This window comes from Podarcis erhardii, assembly GCF_964252035.2.
Source record: "Podarcis erhardii genome assembly, chromosome: 16".
NCBI lineage: Eukaryota > Metazoa > Chordata > Lepidosauria > Squamata > Lacertidae > Podarcis > Podarcis erhardii.
In genome coordinates, this window is record NC_138514.1 from 23996212 (window position 1) to 24018657 (window position 22446).

General features: G+C 43.6%; 1 protein-coding gene and 1 long non-coding RNA gene across 6 annotated transcripts in view; one reads left to right on the forward strand and one right to left on the reverse strand.

Annotated features, from left to right (window-relative positions):
* The first annotated feature begins 83 nt into the window (after positions 1-83).
* On the forward strand, positions 84-5959 carry LOC309331160. The gene is made up of 3 exons (XR_014151737.1): positions 84-213; positions 4538-4724; positions 5857-5959. It is a non-coding gene; the product is annotated as an uncharacterized lncRNA (long non-coding RNA).
* Positions 5815-22446, reverse strand: part of PRDM10 (PR/SET domain 10) — a 76433-nt gene continuing 59801 nt past the window's right edge. For all 5 annotated transcript variants that reach the window (XM_081843071.1, XM_081843069.1, XM_081843070.1 and 2 more), the window contains 10 exons: positions 21143-21298; positions 19584-19763; positions 16245-16355; positions 14782-14982; positions 13858-14004; positions 12357-12506; positions 10023-10163; positions 8883-9051; positions 7951-8063; positions 5815-6918 (listed from right to left, as the gene is read on the reverse strand). In XM_081843071.1, the coding sequence (XP_081699197.1) occupies positions 6706-6918; positions 7951-8063; positions 8883-9051; positions 10023-10163; positions 12357-12506; positions 13858-14004; positions 14782-14982; positions 16245-16355; positions 19584-19763; positions 21143-21298 (1581 nt within the window). In that variant the 3' untranslated portion in view covers positions 5815-6705. The remainder of the gene's footprint in view (positions 6919-7950; positions 8064-8882; positions 9052-10022; positions 10164-12356; positions 12507-13857; positions 14005-14781; positions 14983-16244; positions 16356-19583; positions 19764-21142; positions 21299-22446) is intronic.

The window sequence follows — 22446 nt, forward strand, 5'->3', positions numbered from 1 at the left end:
GAACGTCGCGCATGCGCGCCTCCTCCTCCTCCTCTTCCTCCTCCTCCTCTAGACAGGCGAAAGCGCGCAGCCGCACTCGTCGTCGTATTCTTCGCATGCGCGGCGGCTGTACGGTGCGCCTCGTGTTCCCCGTTTGTGTCTCCAGCGGCTGGAATGATTGAGAGCCCACTGATTGATTGGCAGCAGGGGGCTATTTCTGGGTCAGCGTGTCAGGTTGCAGCATATATGATCTATTTGGCTATTTTATTTCGAGCATTTCTTTTAGAGCATGTCGAATTCTTAGTGCATTTATGATTTTAATTTTTGTTTTAAACAGTTGTTTTTAGTGTTTTAACTGATAAATTTATTATTTTATTGTAAACCAGTTTGAGGTTTCTGTTTTTACAGTCAATTTTATACGCTTATGAAAATATTTACACACACAGTGCTTTTTTTCTGAGGTACGCATACCCCTAAACATTTTGTGAATCTTTATACTTTTGTTCATTTACTATATTTATCCTGATTTGAACTATAAAATGGTGATTTTCTTGAGTCAAAATGAGAGTACCCCTAAACATTTTTTTTTGGTGGGGAGCACACTGCTCTTCAGCCTAAAAGGCTCCCAGAGTGGCTGACATCAATTAGAACAAAATGGTCCTGGGGGGTGGAATCAAACTCAGATGCTAGTTCTTCAGCAGTTCTAAAAATGACTAGTTTGCATAGTTCAGAGGCAGAAGGTGTCTGTTGGAATGAGCCTTGCTTCCCATCTCCCCCACTGCGGCAGGCTGGTGGGATGGCTGCTGCCAGGTGACAGTTGAAGGAAAGGAGGCCTGATGGAGCTGGCCAGCCAGTCCTATGATGGGAAGTCTGATGAGCACCTTGCAGAGGGGTTTAGTCAAGTGCTGCTGGTCTTAACAGCAAAAGCAGCTTGTAGCACCTTGAAGTCGGGCTCCAGTCTGAAAGCTGATGGCTGTTCTATGTAATGAATTTGTTAACATGCTACAAGGCTCTTTGGAGCTTGATGAGGCTTCCTTCTGAGTAAGGGCATACAACAGCAGCCTCAACCCAAGATGCGCACATATTTAGAAGTAAGGCTTTTTTCTCCATCTGGGTAGCTGGTACAGTGGTACCTCGGGTTACATACGCTTCAGGTTACAGACTCCGCTAACCCAGAAATAGTACCTCGGGTTAAGAACTTTGCTTCAGGATGAGAACAGAAATCGTGCTCCGACGGCAGCGGGAGGCCCCATTAGCTAAAGTGGTGCTTCAGGTTAAGAACAGTTTCAGGTTATGGTGGGCCAATTGGTATCAAAGAAGGATAGGACTTTTTTTTTTATGTACGCCACTACAGCAGCAAGAATACTACTAGCAAAGTATTGGAAGTTGCAAGAACTACCCACTCTGGAAGAATGGCAAACGAAGGTGATTGAATATATGGGACTGGCAGAGATGACCGGCAGAATCCGTGACCAGAGGAAGGAGGCGGTGGAGGAGGACTGGAAGAAATTTAAAGTGTATCTTGAGAATTGTTGTCAAATTAAGGACTGAAAAGATGTCGAGGGGTAAGAAATAAAGATTTACAGCTGTAAACTATAAACCATAGGGAAGAAGTTTTAAGGAGGTGATATGTAAAAATTGACTGAAGGGTTGCTAGAGAGAATTGTGAAATAAGGGTGCAGAACAGGAGAGGTATGGGGAAGTCTTCAAGTTTGTATGATTTGTGTTTTTTCTTTTTTTATGTTGTATTGTTATTTTTTCTTGTTATGTTTATGTTGTTATGTTTATGTTGTGAAAACTTAATAAAAATTATTATAAAAAAAAAAAAGAACAGTTTCAGGTTAAGAACGGACCTCCGGAACAAATTAAGTACTTAACCCGAGGTACCACTGTATTCAGCAGTAGAATGGTTCTGAAAATGGAGGTTCCAAACAGGTGTAACTCTGAAGATACATTTAGTCAAGTTTGCATTTGTTATGTTTTGCTTTCCAGGGGGTGGAATGAGGGAACAGAAGTTGTAGTTTTATTTTTATGTGTATTCTAGCCTTGTAAGCTGCATTGTGTCATTAGAATATGTGGTATAGTGGTTAGAGTGCTGGACTAGGACCTGAAGGAAAGGTTGGATAGGAATGTAATAAAATTAAGTCCCATAGAGTTCAGTGGGGATTACTTTTGAATGAACATCAAATGTGTCATGGGATGAGATTGAATACCTTCCTGTTGTACTAGGATGTATTTTATTTGATGCCTAGCTTATCCTTATCTGCTCTTGGAAGAAGTGTTTTATGTTTCTAGGCAAGAATGTAGCAGTGGAATGAAGCCTTTTCGTTTTGCAAAAGAGGCAGAAATTCAAAAGATGTAGGTTTCTCCAGTATGGAGATCCAGTGGGCAAAGCTTGCCTTGCTGAATTTCTGCCTGTCACAAAGGTACAGGAGGAGCTCATGAGCTGTGGCCAATGTTAGCCCTACACAGAGTAGACCCATTGAAATTAATGAAACTAACTAAGCCCATTAACTTCAGTTAAAAAATAAAATAAAATGGTAAAGGACCCCTGAACGGTTAAGTCCAGTCAAAGGCGACTATGGGGTTGTGGCACTCATCTCGCTTTCAGGCTGAGGGAGCTGGTGTTTGTCCACAGACAGCTTTCCGGGTCATGTAGCCAGCAATGGCTAAACCATTTCTGGAGCAACGGAACACTGTGACGGAAACCAGAACACACGGAAACGCCACTTACCTTCCCGCTGCAGCGGTACCTATTTATCTACTTGCACTGGTGTGCTTTCAAACTGCTAGGTTGGCAGAAGCTGGGACAGAGCAACGGGAGCTCACCGCATCACGAGGATTTGAACCAATGACCTTCTGATCGGCGAGCCCAAGTGGCTCAGTGGTTTAGACCACAGCGCCACCCGCGTCCCTAGAAAACTTTTGCCGTGACTCGGATTCGAACTGAGGTGGAGGGCCGTGATTGTATAGTGGTTAGTACTCTGTGTTGTAACTTCAGTAGATCAACTCTGAGTGGAACAAACAACTCTATATATTTTTTCATCAAGTAAAATGGTGGAGGGGCTCCTGACTGTTTCCTCCCCAACACACAATTTATTATTTGTATAGCCCTATCTGGAAATTACAATGCATACAAATAAACAGGAGCCAAGGCTGATTTTTCTTTTCTGGCACTGTTCGTGTTCTTTTTGACAACTGCAGAGCACCGAGAAAAGCAGCAGTTAAGGCTTGTTACATCGCTGAATGTTTATACTGAAACATGTTTTGCCTGCTGATTCTGCCAATTTATGCAGCTGTGCCAATAAAGGCACAGGGATCCTCCTACTGAATTCTACTCTGAAATACACAGGTTCAAACACAGCTCTGAAACTACTAAACTGCTTTAACACATTTCCCATGCATAAAATGGTAGCTGTTCTAATTCCTGTCATGAGGGAATGTATGCATGAACAAAATAAGCGAAAAGACGGTGCGGACGGATCCTCTGTTTACTTAGAAGTAAGTCCTACTGAGTTCAGCTGGGGCTTACTTCCAAGAAATCAGGTGCAGCACTGCAGTCTCATGAAGAGAGAGCATCGATGTCTGCAGTGCATGGGGCAGCCCCAAACTATAACCCCCAGATTCCCAGGTATATCAAAAAGAGGTGAAGGTTTAAAAAATCACACTGTTAACCCAGGGCAGATAAAGTTCGTTATTACAACCATATTGCAGCAGGCATGACTGGTGAGAGTGTGGGTTATGCTAGCCCTGCAAAGTAACACTAGCAACGAATCAATATAGTTTATATGTAAAGGGGCGGGGATTTCTTTTTATACCTGGGAAGGTAGTGCAATAATATTAGCATGCTACATCAGTCACTGAGTGTACAATGGACATAACACTACTAAACAAGACTAGACCAGCACATTGTAGTAACTTGTGCTAGCTTCTTCTTTCATTAAATGATGTGATTTTAGCAGTTTTAAAAAAAGAAAAGGACTTTGGGTTGTATCTAACGAAGTTGGTCCCTGTTTGTACAAGAATTTCCACTCGTGTAATGGATCCTCCACCTCTCCCTCTGTTTGCCCCTTGCACATCCGATTCACATATCTGTTCATATAATAACATATCTGTTACATTGGTCACCACCATCCTTCTTGCTTGGTGGCCTAGTGGTGTAGGTGAGAAGACAAAGAACAAGAAGCTTCTGCCCTGCGGTAATGTAACATTGTTCTGCTTTTAGCAACAACTTTGAAGAGCCTTGCGTTCCCTTTCTGTTTAGGATTTATAATTTTGTATGTTTGCGAGGTCTAGTGAACACATTCTGCTTTGCTAAATCACAGAGCACCTACTTGACCAATGTGGTGATTGCTGTACATCTTTCCAGGGTGGCTTACCTCGAACTAATAAAGGTAGCCATGTGGATTTTTTAAAGACGATATTGTATTATCACGGAATCAAGCTGTGGAGCATTTGCCATTTATTGAGGAAGGCATCTCCCTCCTTCCCTGCTCCTGTCTGCATTATATGTATGTCCATTTCACTGGAATTAATTGGATTTTCTTCCAAGTAATAGGTTTATGACTGAGGTGCCAGGCTGATTTTGTGATGGCTGAGATAGCCCGAACAACTTCTGTTCCTATTTAAACGACTTAACACTTCAAAACCAAAGGATGAAGGTGCTCCATATACAATTCATCACAGCACCAGAGGGTTGAAGAGGCCTGGAATAAAAGCAGTGTATTACACAGCGGCACTCCAGGGTAGTATATATCGCCCAACAGTAGTAAAAAGAAATCTGTAGCTTCTGTTTGCCCTAATATTGCTGTTGAAATTATGCCTCCCAACTGGTTTCAAAAGCAGACAGATTCCTGAATGGGGCCAGCACACAAATATAGTGCCTTAAAGAAACAGCTTCTCCTTTATCTGGTCCCAAACTTTATCCTTGTCTCACCTGGAATGCCTCTTGTAGCACAAGCAGCAGTGAAATGAAAGTGGAGGGGGACCCACAAGATCAGAACAGCTCTCTTGCACAACCCCATGAATCTCAATAATATGCCTTTCATGAGGGATGTTCCCATTGGATCTCCCAGGCGTATTCAGTTCAGGCAGTTGTTGTTTTTAATGTCTTTTGTTGCTGCCCTGAAATAGCAGTTTGCTGTCTTTGTGTCCATTTTCCTGAGTGCAAGGCTGGTCATTTTATGAAACAGCCCAGTTATTTGCAGTTTTTATACAGCGCCTAGCAAGGGTGGGAGAGGAATGAATGAAATATTTCAGGCAGCAGAAATACAAGATCTCCAGCTACGCTGAACTGAAGGTTGGGGATTTATCATCCAATACTGTGAAGAAAGAGAAGCTGCTGAATTACAACTTATCACCAAACTTAAAACCATGGAGAAACCTGGTCTGAACAAAGACCTTGGATTCTTATCTCATTATACATGACAAAGCCATTTTTCACCTTTTCACCCCTTGCTTTTTCCTGTAAGACCTATTGCAGTCGTAAGAGTCGTCAACAGGCTCATCACAGCTATCTGCCAATCACCCATTCCCACCACCCTTCTGAGTAATACCCCTCCCCACCTTCTCACTATATAGAAGGGTCTGGAAACTTCTGTTTCAGTGTATCTGAAGAAGTGTGCATGCACACGAAAGCTCATACCAAGAACTGACTTAGTTGGTCTTTAAGGTGCTACTGGAAGGAATTTGTTTTGTTGTGAAGTAAAGGGGTCCCTCCAACAGCAACTGTATAAAAGGAACAAAGTTCAAAGCAGTTCTTTTAATAAAATGCACTTAGGTTTCAAACCCCAGCCCTGATACAAGTTAGTAACGTATACAATGAAAGCTGCTGGACACATTAAAACATAACTGAGCCTTTTTATTCTTGTTTACTAGGGGAAAGGAATCTTCCCCCTTGTACAGAAGGAACACAGTCAACAAGGTGAAGGTTGAAACTCGGTGTTACCTTAAATGCTCCTGTGATTTGAATAGGTTTGAGACTTGGGAGGGCTCCAAGATAGCTTCCTTCATACTCTCCAGAACTGAGTACCAGGACAGTGCAGACGGCATGTAAACAGTTCACAAGGTTCCAAAAATAAAATTTTAAAAAAGAAAAGAAAAATAACTTAACTGCTTCTGCACAGCTTCACAGTTTCACTGTCCCAACTGTCCCAAACGCTGTGGGAAACAATGGTCAGTAATTGCTCCTTTACTTTCAGGCAATTTTCCTATTTATTTCTCTCCCCCCCCCCCTTTTCCTATGCTGGTATATTCCTTTCGTCCATGGCTACTTAAGAATTTAAGCCAAAAGAAATGTAATTAGCTACTGAGACAGACTGCTTTTTAAAACTGCAGGTATGGTTTCATACATGAGACATATTCTGCCAGCAGTTACGTGTTCAGCAAACCTTTCATTGTTGTGAAGGCTTCAACAAATGAAAAATAAGGGTTCCCCTGGAATAAATTAAAAAAGGGGGGGTCCAGAAGAATCTTAGTTTCCATTTTGTTTTACACCATTCTTTGTTCAAGAGCTCCGGGAATTGCTGGCATCCTAACAGGGCTGTGAGCAGCTTTAGGTATCATTTAAACCTGAAATTCTGCGAATTCACCATGAGACGAGGAACTTCAAGTTATACAAACAAACTTGTTAAAACATCTCTTAGTGCCTCAAATATTCAGGATTATGAATCTAAAAAGTCAGCAGATTCCGCTGGATCTCCTCCTTTCTCTGCCACAAAGGAGAATTCACGGCTTTTCCGTGTGCACATCACTGCTTCCATTGCCATTGGTTGTGGTGGTTATGATGTATTGCGTCGTTTGCTGCTGATTCGCCGCTTGTGATTCCAAGGAGTCAGAATGTGTTGATGGCTGAGACAGACCCACTTCTATGCTACTGGAAAGTGAGAGGTTTGGCTTTACATCCAAGTCAGATTGACCTTCAGCTAATACGTAATGTGTCTACAGGAAAAGAAACCAACATAGGTTATCCTGTTTTTAATATTTTTCTCTCATATTCTCAACAACTTATTTTTGCCTCAACTTTGGTTGTTGTATGTTATGAATACACAAAAAATATAGGTTAAGTCAATAAAAGTAGGAACTGTAAAATAACCTGGTGTTTGCTGCACCCTGTGGCACACAGGTGATTTATTATTTAGAGCAGGTCTTCGAGCTGGGTTAGTTATTCCTTAAATGTTCCTTGATACAGTAATCCCTCATCTTACATGCATCCGACTTGCCTGATTTCAACCATAAGTAGCTGAAGGTGGGCTGGCTGAAACTGCACAAGTCCCAGGCAAGGCGGAGAGCCGAAAAGCTCGTTTCACACCAGGTCCACTAGGGGCTACCTGGTGTGAAAATGGTTTTTAAGTGCTCCACCTTGCTTGCTGGGCAAGGCCCACTCAGCACACTGACTGCGAAGGCTCTGGGATGCTCTCACAAGTTAATGTGAGCATCCCTAGACTTCCAGGGCCAGTGTGCTAAGAGGGCCTTGCCCGCAAACAAACCCAAGAGCTAAAAAGCACACCTGGTGCTAAAAGAACTGTTAGGTTCTTGACCTTGCTTGCTGGGCAAGGTCTGCTTGGTGCGCCAGCTCTGGGAGTGCCGGGGATGTTTTAACTATACGCCATTTTCACAAACACATAAACCTTTGAACCAAGATGAGGGATTAGCATATATAAAAGGGACGAATTAAGATTTCTAAAATAACAGATTTCTAAAATAACTGACTCATTCTGCTAAGCATATATGTGATCTGACTTTGACAGAATAAGATGCAATTTTACTCTTAGGCACTCTCAGTCCCCACATCCATAATATGGGATTAATCCTGGAACATTTAGAAAAAGCCCTGTGCAATAGCTTCCAGTTGTTATTATTACCAAGAATTTTGAATGTTTCTTTGACCACCCATAATAATGCTGCTTAGGATGTATGCAACATATTTCAAATGTTCAAAGTGCTTTCCTTATATTTCCTCAGTCATCTTACCTGGGCGACTGTTTTCACTTGCCCTGTGTTCACTGTAGTGACAGGAGTTCCTACGGCTGCCTCCGCAATCACATACTGGCCCTGTGGGAGGGTCATCATCTGAATATCAGAGGCTAGAGGGGAAAATTTGGAAGATAAAGAAATAGAGTTAAGATGTAGTCCTAACCCCACTGAATTTAACCCCAGGCCTGCTCCCATATAAGGAGGGCAGGACCCTCACTTAAACACCATCAATACAAAAAAAAACATTCAGAAGGTCAAAGTAAGCCTTGTGAGTTTTCCTGAAGCTTGCTGAAGTCTACATTTCAGCCTGTGGCTTTTAAATATAAATATATTGAGAATATCAAGTCTGAAAACACATGGCCCTAGCATCTGTATGCTACAAGTACATTTAAAAAACAAAAGGTGCCTTCTGAGATCTCTGTAAACTCTTTTTGTGACTTGTCAGAGCTAAACCTGGGACCTCCTAGCATAACCCCTCCAGCCCTAATTGTGATTTTTTTACAATTTATGGATGAAATTGAAGTATCATTGGCCTTCTAATAAAGGAAGCAAGGAAAATGTGCCTCCCTACCCTCTCTTGTAGTGGTGTATTAACATAAGCATCTTGTGATGCTTACAAAATTTTATCAGCTGCGTGATGCTATGAACATTGTTTTCAGTTTACACAACACCCTACTCAAAGCAATGCAATTAGAACAAGAAGTTGGCCTGCTTGTATAAGACGTCAGAAAATGTATGGCTTGTAGCTCAACCTGGAAAATAAAAGACTTGGATATGTAATACAAAGAAGCCTTACAACTGTTGTTCTTCTTTAAGGGGCTTCTCAACCATTATTTATTAAATCACAGCTTGGAAACTGCGAATGAGGTGCAGGCGCTTTTCTAACACTTCTGAGAGCAAGCGGTAGCAGAGCCTTTTTGCATACTTACGATAGCTGCGGAATGAGTTCCATGAACTGGGAAGATATGCTTGCTGGACTGAAGAACCTTGCTGTGATTGGAGAGTTTGGCTTTGTGACGAGCTGGTTGCCTGCATCTGGGAAGGGCTGAGCTCCTGCTGAGATGGTTGGGATGAAGGACTCAAGGGCTGACTTCCCACCTGGAATAACAGAAGTGTCAGTTGCAGCATAGATATTCAGGATCTCAATACTGTATTACTTACACTTGAAAGGTCCTGTCACTAAGTTATGAATATCACACTTTTCACCTACAGCAAGTTACAGCAACAACTTTCCCATAAGCCGTGACTAAATCTACTTTCACAACTGAGCTATGAACACCACCTGTTGTTTCAGAGCTTTTGCCTTGGAACTAATAAACACAATTTAGGCCAATACATGCATACCTCATATTGTGCTTTGCTTTACCACACTTCACAGGTGCTGTCCCTTACAAGGGCGCAGGCGTAGCTGTAGGCAGCCTGGCCCCCTGCTACCACCACTGCCCCTCTTCTGGCCATAAAAATAGAGCTTGCTAGGGCTGGAGATGGGTTTTTCCACTCCCACCTCTGCAGCCAGGGGGTGCTGGCTTAATAGACTACAGTATAGTGTGCCTTTTATATGAACTGGGAAGCAAAAATTTAAAAAGTGTGGCTTGCTTTATTGCGATACTTGCTTTATTGCAGTGGTCTGGAATTGAACCTGCAATATCTTCGAGGTATGCCTCTACACAGGTCTAATTTATAAACACTGGTTTGGGGTGTAAAGCGGGGGGGGGGGGGGCAACCTCAGCGAAAGCAGCATTTAAAGGCTTTTCATTATTTTTCTCACAAAATAAAAAGCAACTACAGCCTGTCCTACTTATCAATAATTGCAGCAGATTTAGCAAAAAGGGAGAGTGTCTGTATGTACACACTGAACGCATTAACACAGCATGGCTTCACCCTGGAGGATAGGACCAGCGCTGCTTTGCTTCAGTGAATGGAGCCCTTCTGAGCATTATTACATCCTCAAACCTCTATAACAGCTGCATCCCCCCCCCCCATTTTCATCAGACAGACCGAGGAAGGCAGAAGCTAAAATAAAGAATTTAACGTAAGAAATAACTAAATAATGTATATATATGGCTGACCTGTGAAGATGATGGGGCTGTTGGGCTTGATTCTGTGACCTGGATGTGCTGCACTTGGATGGCATGCTGGGCGAATGTCTGAGTGTCCTGCAACTGCCCGACGTCCACTGTGGAATGTTGAGACTGGTGGGGTGAGGTAGCCTGGGAGGAAAGAAACATAAAAGCACAACTCCGTCCTGTAAATGTTTGGTGTCCTATTGTGTTCTAATTTGTTGGAAGCCGCCCAGAGTGGCTGGGGTAACCCAGCCAGATGAGTGGCATCATCGTCGTCATCATCATCATATATGATGGGGCTGTGGCTGCATTTAGTTCAGAATTGCTACTCCTTTTACTCTAGGGTCCGGATTCACATGTTATTGGGGCTGGGGCACAACTATAGCTTCCCTGTAGCTTTATCCCACACTGGTCTGGTAATGTAAGAACACAGAAACTATCTGAAAGATGCAGGAGTGAACAATACAGTGGTACCTCAGGTTAAGAACTTAATTTGTTCTGGAGGTCCGTTCTTAACCTGAAACTGTTCTTAACCTGAGGTACCACTTTAGCTAATGGGGCCTCCTGCTGCTGCCGCACGATTTCTGTTCTCATATTGAAGCAAAGTTCTTAACCCAAGGTACTACTTCTGGGTTAGCAGAGTCTGTAACCTGAAGCGTCTGTAACCAGAGGTATCACTGTACATTGAGGATTAGGGTTCCTTCTGCATAAGTCTATTGGCCCACCATGGCAGGTAGCCAAAAAGAATGAAATAAAAGCCTCCCAGATGGTAATATTTAGTCTTGTTTCCCAAAAGTAGTCAGCAAGATGGGAAGGAACTACAGCGTAATGGCAGAGCACACCCTTTGCCTGCAGATGGGCTGAGGTCTAATCCCTGGCATCTCTGGTTAGAAGGGTGTAATACTGCATAGCAGGACTGGGAAACTTCTGCTCGAGACATTGGAGGGATGTTACCAAGCAGAGCGGACAGCGCTGGGATACATGGCTTGCTTCAGTATAACCCAGGTTGACAAGCCACTGAGTATCTCACAAACGGCCCCCAAAATTGTAGTGCCTGGGGCTGAAAATCCAAATGATGGCAAAATTAAACTAAATAACAATTTGCTGACCTTGAGAGTACTTCCTAAACCAGCCACCTAAGCAGGCCACATTGCCCTGCCTAATGCTAGGGCTGCCCTTACTGTCCTCTTGTGATTCTCATGTGCTTTCTCAGTCATCTGTTATGGGAACAGTGTGCAATCTTGTCTTGAGGCAGCAGCAACCACACTGCTACCATAATGTAACTAATGTCAGGCCTAATGCCTTGGACATAGTGCCTCTAGAGGCTAACATGATACGAATATATCAAGTAATAATGAGCCATCACTGGTCTAGCAGGGCAGGGTTGCTGATTAATAAACAATTTTTTTAAAAAAATCAAACTCTCCACTTAAAGCTAAACAAGAAATTTACCACCAACAGGAGGTAATTATCTTGATTTGTTCATGTATCTGAAAATGCTTTTAACATTTTGATTAGGTGTAGAATCTTACACCAGGGAAACAGAAAACATTTCTAGAATATTACTTGCTAAACAAAGCCTAATTAATTTTAGCCATTTAATGAGAAATAACCACAAAGGAAATGCAAGACTGCAATAAGATGGACTCAATCAATGTTCAGATTGATTCAACAACAGCACTGTTTAGCCAGTTATCAGCGGCAACTAAAATTATACTGCTGAAAAGACTGTTTGCTCTGCATTTTCAAATCTATACATCTCATGCCTTTTGCAGCCTACCTGAAAGGCTGACAAGTAATTATAATTTATTTCATAGTTCACTCTCCCATTAACCATGCAAGGTGATTTCTCCCCTGCCTAATAGTCACTGAGTATTTTGTTTTTACATTGTCAATTCCATCCCTCCAAAGCAGAGGCCAAACTTTACCTCCTAACGTGCACTATGCCCAGTGCTCACTGCCACCATTAATCTAATCTGATCTGTCTCCCACCCTTTTGCCAAGGAGCTTGTGCATGGCATTTTCCTTGCATTTAAAAAAAATATTCACTAGAAGCCTGTTAGGCCGAGAGAGAGAGCGATAGGTTCAAGTACACTTGGGGAGTTTCATGACTGAGCAAATATTTGAATCCAGATCTCCCTGGCCCAAGTCCAATACGGTATCCATTACACCCAACTGGTGGGCAATTCATGCATCTTCCCCAACCCTCTGGTGGACCTTTCTTCCCTAGTTCATCTTCAGGTGATGGTCAGTTTTCTCAAGAGTGCCTCTGAGACAGAGGCACAGTAGAGACGTCCATGACACTGAGAAAGACAAAAGCAAACCAGACAGAACACTCACCGGAGCCACTTGCACAACCTGTAGTATGTGTTGAGGCTGCTGCAAGCCGGGGATGTACTGGATTCGCTGGAAATCGCCCTGCGGAGTTCTGTAGTCGGTGGTCAGTGTCTGCGACAGTTCTGTCATGGCTTGGGTCAGTAAATCTGTTGTCTGAAGAAGGGGAAGATAGGCAGAGGGATAGACAGGTGAACACTTGGCAACCTGGTAATTATTTCATTGCACAGGACATAACTAACAGAAACCTATAACTGAATAGTTATAGGCAACCTGGTAATTATTTCATTGCACAGGACATAACTAACAGAAACCTATAACTGAATAGTTAAAAGAAAACCTTACACACAGCTTCCCTCTACCCCAGTGGTGAGGCCTAGGCTATGCGGATGACAGTGTGCCACAATCAAAAGAGGTATGCTAGAAAAATTGGCCAATTCAGCAAACATCTCCAGGTGTCTTCTGCAAAAGACCCTAAGCCACATTCTGTAGGGCATGGGTGAGGAACCTCGGGCCTGTGGGTCAAATGTGGCCCTCCAGGACTTTGTCTAAATCAGTGGTTCCCAGCCTTTTTTGGCCATGCCCCACCTAAGCATCTCTAAAATCCTGATGTTCTCTCCCCCCCCCCCATGACATATAATTCTTATTCAAAAAGTGAATTCCTATTCATGTGGAGGAAGCCTAAAAGGCTATTAACTGTTAATAACTCATTCTCGAATTGAACCCCTTAAAAATCAAATTGCCCCCCTGTGGGGGGATGCCCCACATTGGGAACCACAGATCTAAATCCTTTACACTCTCCACAGGCCACCCCCTTACAGTCCCAGCTTCTCGCACTCTTAAGACATTTGCTTGTCTGGATGGAAAACAGAGAGAGGGGTGTGTGGGTAGAAACAAGCTTACTGTACAAAGGTTAATTTTACATCTGTTGCTCTGCCTGCTTTCGCACCTGGTCCTGCCCTCCACTAGCATGTGGCACTCAGAAGGCTGCCCAGAAGGGAATGCGAGTAAAGTTCCATCTGCAGGGCAATGGTTTCCAAATTTCCTGCTCTCAAGGAACCACTTTTCACATTCATCAGTCTGCTAAGAAACATCTGATGTGGGAGAGCCTAATTCATACTTTGTGGGAGACTGGATTACTGTATCACACTCCACTTCAGGCAGCCTTTAGAGTTCTCAGAAAACCCAACATGGGACTTGTGCACTCCCCTGCTCCCCCTTCTTCATGCATGAGAGGAGGCTGAAAGCTTCAACTTTCATTTTTGAAGTAACTATGGTTTCCCATTATGTCAGACTCAGGGAACTGTGGTTTGTTCTGACTGTGCTTAATTAAAGCAAACCAGGATGTCACACTGTGATATGATACCTTGGTTTGTTTTAACTAGTCACAAGGAACCAAGGTTTGTCATTTGGTCGGAACTGGGCCATAATCTTCTGGAATTTCCCAATGGTTCTATGATAGCTCTACTTCTTTACATAATTTTGTTATGTACCTTCAAATACTTACCACAACGGTCTCCCCAGCAGTGCTGTCAGAAGTTAATACTGCAGGGGTAGCACTGATTACAGCTGTTGTCAACGGCACATGTATTGTGTTAGTTGGAATCTGAGCAAACTCAGGGTGTTTCTTGCGAATGTGTTGAACCATCTTGGTCTGTGGAGAGGTGGAAAGTAGATAGGGACAGGATAGTTTGATGGTGATGATAATGAATTAAATTCCTATACCACCTTCAAATCAGTACTGACCACCAAGTGGTCATTTTGCACAAGTGGCTTGGCTAGTACCACAAAACCACAGCCTTTCATTGTTTTTTATTTATGGGATTTATGGGATTTATAAACCCGCTCTTCACCAGATGGTACCTGGGTGGCATACAACTGAAAATGATTAGCTATTCAGCACTGTGAATAAAAAGCTATGGCACCTCGGTACAAGGCCAGTCTCTATAATCTAGCCATTAAACCATTCCTGAAAAGGAACAATACGGCTGCAGCGCAACCTACTAATTGCAGGTGCATCATTGCATAGAACAGCTATGTGTGTGACAACTCTTCCTTAGTGCCTGGATGCGTGACTTGCTCTGGAAGGATGCAAATGGGATGCTCTTAAGAGGTGCCTATCTAAGGAGGGCACTTGTTTAGGCACTCAGCTAATGCCTAAACAGGATGCTTAGTAGTAAAAGCACTAGTTAGTGAGGTGAGCATCACAATCGCGATGCAAAACCAAGGAAGTATCTGATCTGAGAGTCATGACTACCAATCCCCTACTCTAGTCCACCGTTTAATGAATGAGGTACATTTAGGCATCTCTAGTGCTTGATAACATGTGATACGAGAATAGACATACTGCATCTATACATTAAAACCTGTTATTGCTGAAAACACCCACGAGCAGGACACACATTTGGATGGAGTGATAGTCCCACAGTACCTTGCTGCTGTACTGCTTGGAACAGTGAGGACAGCAAACTGGCGGCGTTGCTATTGTGCCCGTCAGCTGGGTGTGTGTGCTTAGCATGGGATCTGGCTCTCCTGGGCCTGCTGGACGTAGCTTTCGGATGCTCGGAGGGAGCTCAGCACCTGGGTGGTTTTTCAGGATGTGGGCTTTGCGTTTGCTGGCGCTCTTGTAAACCTGTGAGATGAAGACTTGGACCATGAATAAATAACGCTCTGCTGAAAGCAGGCATCTATCTCCAACCACACAATATGCAATCCTCTGTAATAAACATTCTCAGCAGCTGAGTGCTGTAGATGCATGGTTTTCTTATATGCATACAACTCACATATGGAGGTTTTGATTGTTAACTGTGTTACAGAGCTATAAAGCCCAGGGATGGGAAACCTGTGGAGGCTCTCCAGATGTTGCTGGACTACAACTCCCACCATTCCTGACCATTGGCCGTGCTGGCTAGGGCTGATGGGAGCTGAAGTCCAGCAACATCCAAGGGCCACAGGTGTCCCATCACTGAGCCTTTCGTCTGGCGTTCTGCATCACTATGCAAGATCGCACATTTCTATGCCATATTAATGAATATAGAACAACTACCACATCAGCATGAAAAAGTCAGTTAGCAAGCACTTGAAATCTAGTGTTCAAGCCCTGCTCAGGGAAGTTTTTAATATTGTGTTTTGATTTGGCTGGGGTAACCCAGTCAGATGGGCAGCATATAGATTACCATAATCATCAATCTACCCATTTACTATTCTTTCACCATCCAGATTCTAAATACAACAGTTAAATGACATATTTGATAAATCTCTAGTATGCACTGATGCAGACTTTAGTCTTTAGGATCCTACACAATATTTACTGATACAAACTTTATGGAGTACCTTACAGAACAGAGCTTAGGTCCGTGACTGGTATTCTGAGCTTATTTGAATCCAATTCAGTTTTAGGAAATACTATGCTAGGTAAATACTTTCTCCTTAGTTCTCTCAGTTTTCCTGATTGTGCTCCCCTGCCCAACACTAGTTCAATCTTTCTGATTAACATGGATCGACTTTGACAAACATAGGCATTCAGTGTGAAACTATAGCTCATTCAAATCCTACAAATTTCAAGTGGGAAAATGACTTGTTGCTTGTTAAGAGTGAGACCCTTCTACACCACCTAACAGCACAATACAATAAACCTCCCGATTTGTAAAGAACCTCTTCTATGGAAATGTTCTATTTAGATCCCTGGAAGTAGTCTGTGAGCTCAGACCCAAACTTCTCTTCTTCAAGTGCTTTCCATTTAATTTATTAGAGTGGCAGAAATATTTTTTGGTCCTCTCCTCAACAGGAAAAGAAATGAATCAGAAAAGGGGGAAATTGCAAGATCTGTTACAGTTTTATACATGGAGTATGATTCCATGCACGCACCAAGGGATAGGTGGGTTCATTTCATACCTTATCACAGTACTGACAGAAATAATCTCTGTTGGGCTTGATGATGGGCAATGTTAGCTCTGGCACCTCCTCTATTTTCATGTCTGGATGTCTCTTTGATAAATGATTCACCTAAGATGAAAAAGCAGCGGAATAAAAAATACGTTACAGCAAACAGCTAAACAGCTGGCTCATGTGGCCGTGAGGAACAGGAACAGGAAGGCCTGTGCTTCAAGCCACTGAAATGTTGAGAACAAGTGTGGCCAGAGGATCAGACTAGACCAAGGAGTCCCAGGTTCAAAACCCCACTCGGGTCATGAAGCTCACTGTGTGACTTGGGCCAAGCACCTCCCAGCTTAATCTACTGTTATAAAGATAAAATGTGTGTGTGTAGAACAATGCACATCACTGTTAAGCTTTCTGGAGGGAAGGCAGAGCAACAATGACATGAATAAAGTGCTAGATCAGTGTTTCCCAAACTTGGGTCTCCAGCTGTTTTCACCACTGGTCTTGCTAGCTAGGGATGATGGGAGTTGTAGTCCAAAAACAGCTGAAGACCCAAGTTTGGGAAATACTGTGCCAGATCTATCTGTTGTTTAAGATGGTTAGCATTCATTTGCAGATAATATCAGCAATGAAACCAAGCTATCAAGCAGCCATTTAATAGACCTATTTTTATATCACCAGGTTATGGAAAGGCAAACAAAATGGCACTAGAAGATATGTGCCATGGTGAATGATCATGTTTTATATTTGCAGTCTTAAATTGCAAAACTGGAAGTCCCTGGTTTAAATCTCACCTCCCTCGCGAGAAAGCCTGAAGCCAAGCAGCCCTCTCTCATCTTCAGTCTCCCTCCTGACCTGATTTCCAAGGCTCTTGTAAAGATCATTGTGATTATGCATGTGAATCACTGTTAACTCCTTGGAAGGATCTGTATAAAAGCTAAGTGTTATTATCGCTAGTATGGGGACTGGAAAATGCTGAAAGCCTAGTCTGATTTACTTAAGTGCCTAAGAAAGATGTCATGTGCCGCAGGGCCAACTCACACCACCAAACAGGAGCATTGTGAATAGAACTTGAGTGAATCAGTATGCTTAGCACATGCCCAAGCATGTGCTCAGCTTGTAACTCATCCTGCACTGTGCCACTGCAAAGCGTCTGAAAGCAAGTGGGTGCTGGCACAGTAAGTTGTACGAGCTGAGCTGTCAGGTGGGCGCTTGCTGATGCAGCCATAGGTCTGCTTCAGGCACCTACCAAAGCCACACAAGCCAGATTCACACTGCTCCAGCTTATCCACCCAGGTGTGATGTAATGTCTACACGCTGCTCTGCCATATTAAATCAACTGAGTTAGGGAAACACAAGTTCCCTGGCAGCATTTCCAAATAATTCCAAACCGGCTAATAAGCTAAGCATGTGCTGGCAAAATTTACAGGGCCATAGAATGGTATCGGCCTGTCCAGAGAGGGCAAACACTTTTCCTGGACTTGTGGCAGCTGCTATATCTTTCTCTGCAAACTGTGGGGGCTCATATCACTCACTTGCTGCTACTACTAATAGTAGCTTTACAGACCACTGCATGCTGAATTTGCTGCCTAGTATTCATGCAAAGAGGCCCAAGACTGGACAACCACTCTGACGAATGGGGAGAGTGTAGCACCTGAATCTGGGAGACCAGATCCTATTCAGCTGAATGAATAAGTCTTTGAGCAGCCACCCACCGTTTCACAGGATAACATAGCATAGAATCACACATGCTAAACTGAGAGTACTTCCAGACGGTTGCTATTTTCAGCAAATTTAGGTTGCTCAATGAAAGGTGATCTGGTGCTATAGCGCAACAAAGCCATTTCCCCAAAAGATCAGACTTTTTGTGATAAGGGAAGTGGCAGGAAAATGCATTGGAAAGCATGGAATAAAAGCACTTGCTTGGGCACATCTTCTAAGCGCCACACAGACAAATCAGAATGAATGCTTGTTAAATAGCTGGTGTTGCCTAAGGTCCCTGAAAACAAATCAAGATGGTTGCTCAATAAAAAGGTTATTTGGAAGTGCCCTGAGTTCCTTGGAGGATAGGAATGTGATAAATGATATGGGCAAGACTGAAGAACTGAAAGAAGAAAAGAACTTTCTCTGACGGTACAACGGTGAGGAGTTGTCTCTGCACCAGTGTGTTCCCTGCTCTAAATTTGCATATGTATCTTAAGAAATAACACAAGCTCACAGAGAAGGTTTCTTGCCTAGTGAAACCAATTCCCAATAGGCAGAGATTGACTGGCTAAGATAGGCTTCCTCAAACTTGGCCCTCCAAATGTTTTGAGACTACAATTCTCATCATCCCTGACCACTGGTCCTGCTAGCTAGGGATCATGGGAGTTGTAGGCCAAAAACATCTGGAGGGCCAAGTTTGAGGAAGCCTGGGCTAAAATCTCAAGGGAAGCTGGGGCGTAGTATTATAGAACTGTAGTGTTGGAAGGGACCCTAACCATCATCTAGTCCAGGCTTCCTCAAACTCGGCCCTCCATATGTTTTTGGCCTACAACTCCCATGATCCCTAGCTAGAAGGACCAGTGGTCAGGGATGATGGGAATTGTAGTCTCAAAACATCTGGAAGGCCAAGTTTGAGGAAGCCTGATCTAGTCCATTCCCCTACAATGTAAGAACATGCAGCTGTCCCATACAAGGTTCAAACCTGCAACCATGCTCTAACCCAGTAGTTTTCAACCAGTGTGCCATGGCACCTAGGGGTGCCTTGAATGCTGGTCAGGGGTGCCGTGGGCAACACTGGCCTCTGTCTCTCTTTCCTTCTCTCCCTCCTCTGATGCCCTTTCACACCTCTGCCTTCCAAAGCCTTGTGCAGCTGTTTGTTGCAGCAGCCCTGGCTACAAGCTCCCCAGGCGAATGGTGCCTCTGGGGCTGGCCAGGGGGTGCTGGTTACCAGGAGCCGAGGCTGCCTCGGAGTAAGCAAGCAAGTGGGCAAGGAAGCCCAGCCAGCCAGTCCACCAGCCCTTGCTGTTGGGAATGGACATACAAGTCCCAGGCCCCCGTGGGGCAGTGTGGGGAGGCACCTCTCTTTGACGCAGGGGGTGCAGCTCAAGAGACCAGGGGTGGAAGCAGCAGCTGCCCAGAGGACTCCCAAGGAGAGGGGAGAGGAGAGGAGGCTGAGGGAACACTCCCCAAGGTGTGAGAGGCTGCCAGCTCTGCAGGGAAGGGGTGACATAACTGGGCTCCTGAGCCCCACAGGGGTGGTTGCAGAAAGAATGTAGTTGGCCCAGGGAACTGTGGACTCAAAAAGGTTGAAAACCTCTGCTGTAACCAACTGAGCTATCCATGCAGCCCTTCCAGCATCCTCACACTAACCAGCATGCCTCGCCTCCGGAACCCCATCATGCACAGGCGGCACTTGAACATGAAGCTCTCGTAGTCTGTGGAGGCTATCCGGGGCTTGAATGTTTTGGAGCGGCTAATTCGGTCGGCTTTCTTTGCTTCTCTTTCCGGATTGTGCATTCTCTGCATGTGCTCCCGAAGTTTGTCCTTTCTCTGAAAGGTGAGGGATGGAAAAGGAAAATCACAATAATCAGATGGGGGAAATACTTACGCTTCCGAGTTACCTACACGTTACTGTAAGATGACAGAATGCTGGGCAAATCACAGGGTCAAAAAATAAGGTCAGCAAAGCAGAGAAAGCACTTTGGCACTTGAGGGAAGGTTTTCTAATGCAGAAAATGGAAAACCTTTCCGGGAGTCACTGAAGTTGCTTGTTAACAGCACTGCTCACAACGAAAGAGAAGGAATTTTTCACCACTGTGGTCCTACCAGCATTTAGGCCCATTACAATAGGTCAACCTGATGCATCATGTACATTAAATTAATATTTTTCTTGTGTGGCTGAGCACTAGTAAGTGCAAACTGAGATTCTTACTGTTATTACACAGCTCTATCAAGGTATCCCCTTCATGGATCACTGCCTTGTCGTGGCGAAGGGGCTTGAATAACTCCAAGAAGCTATGAGTTATACCGTGCAGGGCCACCCAAGACGGACAGGTCATAGCCAAGAGTTTAGACTAAATGTGATCCACCTGGAGAAGGAACTGGCAATCCACTCCAGTATTTTGCCAAGAAAACTCCATGGACATAAAAAAGGAGAAGCTTTGAGAAGTGAGAGTTTCCAAGGCATGCTCTGGTTCATGGGGTCACAGAGAGTTGAACACAACTAAGCTGACTAAACAAATCAAGGTATAGGATGCTCTGCAGAGTGCCACAAGCTGAAAAGACACATTCCAGGCCCAAGGAATTTACAATTTAATGTTGATAACAAATGGACATATTCCAGATTTCAGTTCACTGCCAGCAGGCCTAATTTCACACCAGAAAATCTCATCCTGGGTTGTAAACAGCCACTTACCCAGTCACTTGTGGCATTTAAGAAAAACCTCCAAGTTACTGGGCAGAAAAGATTTACAAAACTTGGTTCTTTTTCTTTCCTAGCATAGGCACGCGATGGCACGAGAGCATACAAAAAATTGTGTGGTATAGTGATTGCTACAGATTTGTTTGGAAGGCTGGTCTGATCTCATAAGCAGAAATTGTAACAGAAATATTACGTGGACTTGTGTACTACGCTGGAATAAAAAGGAAGGCATTTGTGACTCATTAGTTTGCAATATATTTCTAAGGTGACTTTTCATGAGCCACTTGCTCACAAGTTGCTGAGGTAAAGCACTACCCACATGCTTTCATATGTGCACATTGCAAAAAAATGTTCACAGTGTGGGTTGGTGTGTGCCAAATTCAGCATGACTCTGTGTGCTGGCAGATTATGTCCGTTTGTGAAAAATCAGTTCTGGCGAGGAGAGAGAGAAAGCTGTCGCTCTGTCCCTGCCTGTAACAGCACATGCCAAACCTGTTGACCACATTACCTTGAACTGCTTGCCACACGTAGAGCACAGGAAGTCTTTGCGGTCCGAGTGCCGCAGCATGTGGAGTCGCAACTTGTCAGGGCGGCAGAAAGCCTTGTCGCATTCGGTGCACTGGTAAATCTTTTCTGAATGGAAGCTGCGTACATGTTTCTTCACCTGCGAGAGATTATCAATGGGGAAAACCAAAACGTTATCCCTCAAACATAACAGCAAATGGACCAACAGGCAATTCCACTTAGTGGCACTAGTGGGAGACTCTACTGCTGTTATTGCTCAAGTTTCTTCCTTTGCTAAGTATCCATCTGCACATAGTACTGTAAAAGAAACCTTGAACCATTCAAGGAAACACAACGCTAATTGATTTCTTTGCAATCCAGTTCTAAAGAATTCTAAGCATCCAAGAGACAAAGAAGGACAACTGTGAAGAGCTCTTTGGCCTTTTCCGGCAAAACACTGTATCTTTAAGTGACAGGGTAGGGGTTGCTCACAGCACCCACAGGGAAGGGAAAGGAGCAATGTGAATGAATATTCACCTGTTTATTTGGGAAACAATGTGACCTTGCTCAGAATAGTTTTTGACAGCATCCAAAGTGTTGTGTCTGCTACTGTAAGCAGAACAGCATCCAATAAAAGGAAAGAATTTTACCAAACCAGCATCTTGGAATTATCATAATTAATAGAACAGGAATAGCCAAATATGGTCCCCAGATGAACTTTATCTAGCTGTCAGTAACCCCACCACATTTTAATCCAGATGTGTAAAAAAAGTGCTCAAACTTTCATTTATTATGAAAACAAATGAGACACTGTGTACTTCATGCAACTACTAGGCTGCAACATATTCTTTGCACATTGTTAGAAAGGCACAGAGCAAATCAAATCCCCGAGGGGCTCTTTTCAGAAGCATATTTGCTCCTCAATCCCATCCCACTGATGACCTCATACCATCTCAATGCACAAGTTCTCTTCCTATTAAGTCCTGTCTGCTAGGTAATGCCATTTTTAAAAACAGTAAGTCTGCAGGCATGACCTGTTTTATTTTAAATTTAGTACTGTGGTTAGTGATTTTAGGTGGTTTATGATTATTATAAGTAGTAGTAATAGTATATAATTTGTTCATCTGTTAGTGGCATGGATTATTCTGGCCTACAGAGTAGTGGATAATACTGTGGCCTTAGGAAGAGAGGAACTGGCAATTGGCAAATGCTGCTATCTAGGATATATCCAGTTTATCTGGGCCAATGATGAGCATGAAAAATGCTGGCTGTGGATAGCTGCATTGCTGGCCAAAAGACCGAGTTTTG